Source organism: Arabidopsis lyrata (assembly GCF_000004255.2).
Source record: "Arabidopsis lyrata subsp. lyrata unplaced genomic scaffold ARALYscaffold_4, whole genome shotgun sequence".
NCBI lineage: Eukaryota > Viridiplantae > Streptophyta > Magnoliopsida > Brassicales > Brassicaceae > Arabidopsis > Arabidopsis lyrata.
The window spans coordinates 11,809,077-11,818,860 of record NW_003302552.1 but is presented as its reverse complement, the minus strand read 5'-3'; the positions used below and the strand labels follow the sequence as shown (position 1 = coordinate 11,818,860).

The window sequence follows — 9,784 nt, the reverse complement described above, 5'->3', positions numbered from 1 at the left end:
TCAGGCGCAATATAATAGTCTTGCTAATGTCCTTATCGTTTGGGCCCAAATACTTTTAGTTTTGGCCCACTTTGTTTTATTGACCCATTGTTGGTTCTTCTCTACTCTTTTTCAATGTCCCCAAGACATTTTCATCTACAATTGGATGATTTTGAGCTAAAAAATAATGTTGATGGAATTTGGTGAATGAACGCCTAAAATTTTAAATGATTAAATTTAACTGATTAATTCAGAATAACTAAATTTTGGTTTAGTTAAATAACTACAAATGAAATAATTCCATAAGTCCAAATTATTTAATAGATTAATGAAACAAATTATTTAAAAATTCTGGTCCAATGTTTTTGGAGGTCCCATGCAAGGCAAAACTTTTTGTAATTTTTTGTTTTTTTGTTTTTTTGTTAAGTAAGATTATATATATCCAAATTTATATTCTCTAAAAATTGGCAACAAAATATGACCCGAAAATGTGGTTTCTTTCTTCTTTTATCTATGGTATGGATCGTGCATCTCTCATGTATGTATAACCACAACTATTTCTAAAATATTTCTGATGATCTCGAGTTCGAAATACAGAAAGACCACAAAAAGTTTCAATATTTGGGATTCATGACCTAAAAATCTTTTTTTTTTTGTTGGATTAGTGATGTTTGTGTGGCCGGAAATTGATATATATATATATGGTCTTGTTCGTTCTAAATTTTTGGGAGTCTTCCAACTTCAATAAAGTACTGTTAAAACACTTTCAAACCAATCGAATAATTTTAGTTGACTTTTTTTTTTGCTTTCTAAATAAATTAAAAATTTGCGAAAAACATAGTCGACAAGAATATGTACATATTGTGTATTGAGAAAAGTTTGAATACCTTTTTAGATTACCAAAAAGTTTTAGATCTTTAATCTGTAATCTCTTCGAATCAGAGATATTTCTTAGCCAATCATCCAGAAAATTATAATTGTATGACATGTATATTAGAGAGGACTTTCCACAATATATATGCTATTTTGTTGGTGAACATACGCATCATGTTTTCTCTTTGTAGGTGAGAACAAAATCCTCACGAGTACCTATTCTTAAGATGTGAAACAAGAAAAGCTTTGTGGATATCATTTGAATCTTGATATTTTATTCCTCTCCAGAAAGCAATTACAATGTTTAGCATAGTTTCACTCGGGACAAGATCAAACTATTTCTCTCTTTTTAGAGTATATACACTAAATCACCTTTGACCAAGAAAGAATTAAGAAACTAACCTTGAGCTATAGTAACATGTTGGGAACATGTTGGGAGGGTAGGGAAATTACCATTTAATCTTTAGTCACATGTGATAACATGTGTTTTCCATATATCACATCTCTCTTATATTTGTTTTCCATATATCATGTAGAACATTTTAAATCTTTGATTTGGCTTTGATTATAGTATAATTAGTGTATATTAATTAGGAGTAGGGTTTAGTGGAATACAAATGATATAGACTTTTAAATTTTTGATTTGGGTTGATTATGGTAAAATTAATGTAATTAATTAGAGGTAGGATTTAGTGAATACAAATGATATAGACTTTTAAATCTTTGGTTTGGGTTGATTATGGTAGAATTAGTGTAATTAATTAGGGGTAGGGTTTAGTGAATATAAATGATATAGACTTTTAAATCTTTGGTTTGGGTTGATTATGGTAGAATTAGTGTAATTAATTAGGGGTAGGGTTTAGTGACTATAAATGAAATAGACTTTTAAATCTTTGGTTTGGATTGATTATGGTAGAATTAGTGTAATTAATTAGAGGTAGAGTTTAGTGAATATAAATGATATAGACTTTTAAATCTTTGGTTTGGGTTGATTATGGTAGAATTAGTGTAATTAATTAGGGGTAGGGTTTAGTGAATACAAATGATATAAACTTTTAAATCTTTGGTTTGGGTTGATTATGGTAGAATTAGTGTAATTAATTAGGAGTAGGGTTTAGTGAATACAAATGATATAGATTTTTAGATATTTGGTTTGTTCTTGAACATAATAGCATGACATCCAATCAAAACACTTGTAATGTTTGTAAAAAACATGCGAAATTTAGCAAGGCTAAATGGTCTTTTCTCTACTCCTGGCCCACCATTAAAAGAGTTATTCTCTCATGTTTTCTGACACAAGGTCATTTTCTTAATTTTTTTGTCTTTTTTAGTCATTCTCCTAAATCACCTATCTTTTTATCTATTTATTATCTAATCAACAGTATATAAAATATTTGGAAAAAATGGTTGGCACTTTGATTATATATTTAATTTTGTATAGAGCATTTACTTAAATTAAAATTAAAAAAAAAAAAAAAAAATCATGACACTAGTATGCACATGCAGTTCGTATTATCTTTTCATAAGCAAGCTATAGTTTAAATTCTTTGATTTGATATGTCTCTTGTTTTCATTAGCAAAAACATAAAACACAAAAATTAATCATTTAGGGGATGGGTTTTCAATATCCCAATTTTATCACAAACATAAACTTTTGTTTCTTATGGGATTTGTTGACCAATAAAGGAATTGTGAGGGTTGGGAAATAAATGTTTTTAAAAAATAAGTTAATGGTGGATTTAAGCAGTTGACGGTGAAACATGGAAAGAGACGTTTGGGTGGTTTGGTTTGGTTGTCTGAGCAGTGACGCTTCTGTTTGATTTGGAAGGTTTGGCGGACAGTGACACAACAACTTAACTACACCCATCTTCCCTTTTGTCACATCTCATGTCTTTCAACCATCTCTCTCTCTCTCTAAATAAGGACTTGTTAGGATTGAAAATCTACCATACATGATTAAATTGTTTGAAATATAAAAATGACTTTGTGTTTACTAGCTTTGACGTATGCATTATGATGGTATATATAGCAATTCTAACATGAATAGAACTCAAAATACTAATTTGAAATTGTGGATTTATATTTTTTTTTTCTAAATAGCATATTGTAGCCCTGTGACGGATCTAGATATTCGCTAAAATTAAGTGTATCCGGATCCGGATCCGGCGGATCAAAAATTATTTTATTGTGTTCTTTTTTAATCCAACAATCTTGTGGTAGGAAAAATTGATTTGCAGGTCTACCTTTAGTATTCATAAATTATATTGCTGGTTTTTATTGTTTATATTCTTACGTTTGTAATCATTTATGAATGTCTACTCTCAGAATATTAACATAAAAGATCATATGTAAATAATCAAAGTGTTTTATAAAACATATATATTTTATAAACTTCTGTGAAATAGTTTTAATCCTGTAACAAAATTTATAGAGGGATATTCATATATGTCAGTATATTTTTTGTAGATGAGCATTGTGTTTTATTTATTAATATAAATAAAATTAATTCTTAATGGAAAATAAACGTTAACGTCACTGTTGATCTAGACCAAGTTAACGTTTTGTTTTGTGTAGTCTAGAGCTCATCGGCTGTTTATTTTGGTGATGAATGGGTCATATACAAGTGTGTATTTCTATATGATTTAGTGTCTAGTGTATCATCTCGGATAAATGTACAAGTCGAATCGTTCATGATTAAATAAATTCCTTAAAACAAACGAATTTCTCGGCAAGTTTGGGTATAGAAAAAAAACTGTGAATGCTAAAGAGAAAACTATTACTTCCTCTAATTCACAAAAAATGTTATTCAATACTTTTCACATATATTAAAAAAATTATTACAAGCTCTATTATATCTTTAATTTTTTTTGGTGAAATCTCTATTATATCTTTAATTAATACACTAAATAAAATTATCTCTCTTATTAATAATTAAAAAAGAAGGTCAAAAATGAAATTTTAATTAAAATTATGTATTGAAAATACAAAAAAACAAATCTTTGTGAAAAAAACAAAACCTTAAAACGATTCTTTGTGAAACAGAAGGAGTAATTGTTGGTATGTGTAATTTATTTACGGTGATAAAATTAAAACTTTTCTTTCTGCATAGACAACTTAAAAAATATGCATAGATCAAGAAAGCTAATGTAATAGACTTTGGGATATTTTTAACCCATAAAGAAAAAACAAGTTGAAGATAGGATAGGTAGGAGTCATAGAACCAATGGACCATTCATAAATCATAATGCAAGACAACCCACCAACACATTATTCACCTTTCTAATTTTGTGTTGCTTCTTTCTAGCCATGTCAAGTCCACATATTAATTATATATCATTTTATATACACATTTACATGTATATCAGTGTGTGTATTCGAGATAAGATGAAAGAAGTATATGGCTGAAATACACTTGAAAGACAAAGAAACTGTGTGTCTTGTCGACGATTTTATGTTTTTTTTCAGAAGTCATGCATTAATTGATCCTTTTGTTTTCTTCTTCTCTCCTGGTCCATTTATTCTCTATTAACTATTTTTTGTTTTGCTCCTATTTTTTCAACCTTGTTTGCTCATTCTTTGAAAACGAACTTACATAATATTTAATTTACATTTTATGTTAGAATAGTCATGTGATTTATCTCTTCAAACACAAGTCGACAAAAGGAATTGGTTACTTCGTTTCATATAAAGTCAATAGAAGTAAATACTTACTTAAGTTGCTTTTGTATAGTTTAAAGAGTAAATCGCTACATATATACAACTATTTTTGTCCTCAAACTTTTTAATATTAAACCAATGGATCAGCCAGTATGAATCTTTTATCTAGTTAAACGTGACTTTAAATTTTTTAGAAGAAAATACTTCCAATATTAGAATATTTAAGCTAAAATTTGTCAAATATAAATAATTGTTCTTGTAGTCAAAAAGTGATTTCGTACATTTTTTTAAGTTCAACACTTGTGAAGATAAGATAGAAAAACATAACTGAAAATACATGTAAAGTTGGTCTTTGACTAATCTGGTTGCGATTATACTGTGAGGTTTTAAAAATATGTATTTTCCAACTAAAATAGACAACCTAAAAGGAATATCTACTTTAAAAAAAAAACAAGATCTAAGTTAATAAAAAAAAAACAGTTTTTGTAGATTTTAGGAAACTAATTTCGAAACATGCGACAAAAACATTTGAATTATTTTCAAAAAAGAAGCAAAAACCACAACAAATATGGACCATTTCAAAGTTTAAGGGCCTGATTGGCAAGTGCTTTAGAGTCTTTACAAAGCAAAAAAATTTCTAAAGATTTGAAATACATCCAATCAAGCTTTGGAAGCTTTGGCTTTCCTTTTTTTTCTCACAGCCAAAATATTTCCTTAATTCATTTTTTTGGCTGTAGAAAGCCTTTTTTCCTAAAGCACATAATTTTCAACTTTCCAAAATTTTAAATTCTACAGCCAAAATACTACAGCAATAAAATCTACAGCCACATCAAATAAACATACAGTCATATTTCAACATAAAAAAAATGTAAAGCTACAGCTGTTACCAATCAGGCCCTAAAATTGTTTAAGTAAGTATATTTTGTTGGAAAATAACTAAATATTGTTGCAGATTAAAAAAAAAAGGACCAATATACGGATGAGTTGGGTATGTCGTGTCAGGTTATAATTGGGTAATATTGACCCGACAAAACATCGAAACTTCAACGAACTCACTCAAACTCCAAAATCCCTTTTTAACAGCCGCGTTTTCATCTCTCGGGTCAACCCCCTTCTCCTACTCCCACGTACAATTTTTATGACGTCATTACCACAACTTGTAATAATTCTTCTTTTTTCTTCCCTAAAATAATAATTTTATTTCAAAGTGGTGGATCATAATTCGTTTTCCCAAAAAAAAAAAAAAACCATTTCCGTTATTATTTGATACTCTTTTAGTTTCAAAATAAATATCGTACGTGGGAGAATTTCCATAATTTAACCTCAAATTATATATTTGAACAATTTATGGAGAAGAAGATCAATAGTCAATTTATTTTTAGAGATAAAATTAAACTTTAATTTTTTATTATTATATGTGAAATGTATCATAAGATTAAGAACATTAATTGTGAAATGAGGGAATATTATGCAACTATTTATTTTCATTAAAAAAAAAAACATTTGCATGAGTTTAACCTATCTTAGTTTTTACCCCAGTGTAGTGAAATATATACTGTTTATTTTGCATATTATTTTAAAATCATTTATTTTACCAATGGTCTTAACTATTTTTTGTTTTACCACAATCGTGTAATGGAACCCATCTTTCACTAACGGGCAAAAAAACAAAGTCAAAGTGAAAAGCAGAAAGTAAAAAAAGAAAAACACACTTTACCTGATAAGAAAAAGATTTAACCGTGGTTAGGTTTGTATCTGGTCAAGAATGGTTTCTGAATTTTCGAGTAAAAAATTAAAAATTTGTTGGTGACTCAAATTCTCGCGGCTCGTGATACGATAAATTGCTAATTTAATTTTTTTTAAAACTCACTTTGTTCTTCGACCTGATTACTGAACCAAACAAGTTAGTTGCAGGTCTATCTTATCAAACAAAAATCAAAATTTATTTATGTTTTTTATATTGCAAATAAAAATAAAAAGAGTTATAAAGTTTGTGTTTGAGATAATCTCTCTGGTTTGTTTGGTTCTTGTTTCTGTATACATTATTACTAAAGAGAAAAAAAAAAAGTGTTTATTATTACTATTATTATTACGATAGTCTTGTCCGTACTTGATTATAGCCTCTCTCTCTTCTTCTTCTTCTTCTTCTTCTACGATCTGATCGGCCATTAAAGCTTTTTTCACCTTCACTATTATACCTCTTTTGTAGTGAAACAAAATCATAAAAGACCAAACTTTACTGTTTCCTCTGCAAATTTAAACTCTAATCTTTCTCTCTCTTCTCTATCTCTTTCACTTCGCTTTCTCTATTTCCCCTGAAACGGTTCTTGTCTCTCTCTTTCTTCTTCTTCGTCTTCTCTGCTCAAGACAAGACAAGAACTTGATGTTCATGTCTTGAAACTTAATAAAGGATAGTTCTTCGTCTTCTTCGATTGAATTTTGAGATGGAGCAAGAGAAAAGCTTGGATCCACAACTATGGCATGCTTGTGCTGGATCAATGGTTCAAATCCCTTCAGTGAATTCAACGGTTTTTTACTTCGCCCAAGGTCACACAGAGCATGCTCACGCGCCTCCTGATTTCCACGCGCCGCGCGTTCCACCGCTTATCCTCTGTCGTGTCGTCTCTGTGAAGTTCCTCGCCGACGCTGAAACAGACGAAGTTTTCGCTAAAATTACGCTTTTGCCACTACCGGGAAACGACTTGGATCTAGAGAACGACGCCGTTTTGGGTTTGACTCCTCCGTCTTCTGACGTTAACGTTAACGGTAACGGTAACGAGAAACCGGCGTCTTTTGCTAAAACGTTAACTCAGTCTGACGCTAATAACGGCGGTGGTTTCTCTGTTCCACGTTATTGCGCTGAGACGATTTTCCCGCGGCTTGATTACACGGCGGAGCCACCGGTTCAAACCGTGATTGCTAAAGATATTCACGGCGAGACTTGGAAATTCCGGCATATTTACAGAGGAACGCCTCGCCGTCATCTCTTAACCACCGGTTGGAGCACTTTCGTTAACCAGAAGAAACTAATCGCCGGGGATTCAATCGTTTTCCTCCGTTCTGAATCCGGTGACCTCTGCGTCGGAATCCGTCGTGCTAAACGCGGTGGTCTCGGATCTACCGGGCTAGGATCCGACAATCCTTACCCTGGATTCTCCGGTTTCCTCCGTGACGATGAAACATCAACAACATCGAAGCTTATGATGATGAAACGCAACGGAAACGACGGAAACGCGGCGGCTGGAGGGAGAGTTAGAGTGGAAGCAGTGGCGGAAGCGGTGGCGCGTGCAGCGTGTGGACAAGCGTTTGAGGTTGTTTATTATCCACGCGCTAGTACACCGGAGTTTTGCGTTAAAGCAGCTGATGTGAGATCAGCAATGAGGATACGATGGTGTAGTGGTATGCGTTTTAAAATGGCGTTTGAAACAGAGGATTCTTCAAGAATCAGTTGGTTTATGGGTACTGTCTCCGCCGTTCAAGTCGCTGATCCAATTCGTTGGCCTAATTCACCATGGCGTCTCCTTCAGGTTAGTTAGTTTAGTCACCTCACAGTCTCTTCCTTTAACAAAACGTTAGAAAACGCTTAATGTTGCGGTTATATTTGGTTGTTATAGGTAGCGTGGGACGAACCGGATTTGTTGCAAAATGTTAAGCGGGTTAGTCCGTGGTTAGTCGAATTGGTATCGAACATGCCTGCAATACATTTATCTCCTTTCTCTCCGAGGAAGAAGATTCGGATACCGCAGCCTTTTGAATTCCCTTTCGACGGTACCAAATTCCCGATTTTCTCCCCGGGATTCGCCAACAATGGCGGTGGCGAATCCATGTGTTATCTGTCAAACGACAACAATAATGCTCCTGCAGGGATACAGGGAGCCAGGCAAGCTCAACAACTCTTCGGATCACCGTCTCCGTCTTTGTTGTCTGATCTCAATCTTAGTAGTTACTCCAGTAACAAGTTACAATCTCCGGCGATGTTTCTGTCCGGTTTTAACCCGAGGCATCATTATGATAACATTGTGTCTCGTCAGGCTAGGGATACAGAGAATAGTAATAACATTTCGTGCTCTTTAACGATAGGGAATCCTGCTATGGTTCAGGACAAGAAGAAGTCTGGTGGTTCGGTTAAGACTCATCAGTTCTTGTTGTTCGGTCAACCTATTTTAACCGAACAGCAAGTTATGAACCGAAAACGGTCTTTGGAAGAAGAGGCGGAAGCGCAGGAGGAGAAAAGTTCAGCTGCTCGTGGGTTAACATGGAATTACGGCTTTCAGGGACTTGAAACGGGTCATTGCAAAGTTTTCATGGAATCTGAGGATGTTGGACGCACACTCGATCTCTCGGTTATTGGCTCGTACCAAGAATTGTACCGGAAATTGGCTGAGATGTTTCATATAGAAGAGAGGTCGGATTTGTTGACTCATGTTGTGTACCGGGACGCAAATGGTGCTATCAAACGCATTGGAGACGAACCTTTCAGGTAAACATCTCAAAGAATTCTTTCAATTAACGGCTAGTTTTCGATTTTCCTCATTGATTGAAATGCCGGTTTAAAATGCAGTGATTTCATGAAATCAACGAAGCGGCTAACAATCAAGATGGATATTGGTGGCGACAACGTGAGAAAGTAAGTCTATCTCAAGCATATTTCAGCTTTGTTTATGTACCGATTGGAATACCAATTTCGGTTTGGTTTTTCCGGTTTTGCGTAGGACGTGGATAACCGGAATCAGGACTGGTGAAAATGGTATAGACGCTACAAAGACCGGTCCGCTCAGCATCTTCGCTTGAAGCATTGCAGAATAAGTGGCCTTTGTTTTGAACCTAATTTTATTTCCTGTCTTTTTTTCCTATTTTAAATCCGTTTTGTTGGTCTTTTGTGTGTAACAGACTATTTCCAAGTTTTAAGAAATTCCTCTAATTTGGTATTTGGATTTATTTGTTTGGGATGTAAGTTGTATATGATAATCCAAGAACCTACCATATCATTTTGGAATACCTAACAAAAGCTAAATTTGTTTGAAGGCTGTAGCATTCTCTTTAATGGAAATTATTTTTTTACTACTCCCTCCGTTCTTTTATAAGTGATGTTTTAGGAGAATGCACATAGATTATAAAATTATTTAATTTTTGTTTATTTCTAAAGTAAAACATCATTTATTATCTAATCAACCAATAAAAAAACAATATACAGAATATAAATTGTCAAAACCAATAAAAGATAAGTAATTTTGTATTGAAAATTGAAAACATCATCTATATATGAACAAAAACA

General features: G+C 32.7%; 1 protein-coding gene across 1 annotated transcript; it reads left to right on the top strand.

Moving 5' to 3' along the window:
- Positions 1-6,588: 6,588 nt before the first annotated feature.
- On the top strand, positions 6,589-9,533 carry LOC9316999 (auxin response factor 10). The gene is made up of 4 exons (XM_021028740.1): positions 6,589-8,036; positions 8,124-8,989; positions 9,071-9,136; positions 9,222-9,533. The coding sequence occupies exons 1-4, from the start codon at positions 6,954-6,956 to the stop codon at positions 9,298-9,300; spliced, it is 2,094 nt and encodes a 697-aa protein (XP_020884399.1). The 5' UTR covers positions 6,589-6,953; the 3' UTR covers positions 9,301-9,533.
- Positions 9,534-9,784: the final 251 nt, after the last annotated feature.

Coding starts and splice junctions, on each gene's coding strand:
- LOC9316999 (XM_021028740.1), top strand. CDS start 6,954: ATGGAGCAAGAGAAAAGCTTGGATCCACAACTATGGCATGCTTGTGCT. Junction 8,037..8,123: donor CACCATGGCGTCTCCTTCAG/GTTAGTTAGTTT, acceptor TGGTTGTTATAG/GTAGCGTGGGACGAACCGGA. Junction 8,990..9,070: donor ATTGGAGACGAACCTTTCAG/GTAAACATCTCA, acceptor TTTAAAATGCAG/TGATTTCATGAAATCAACGA.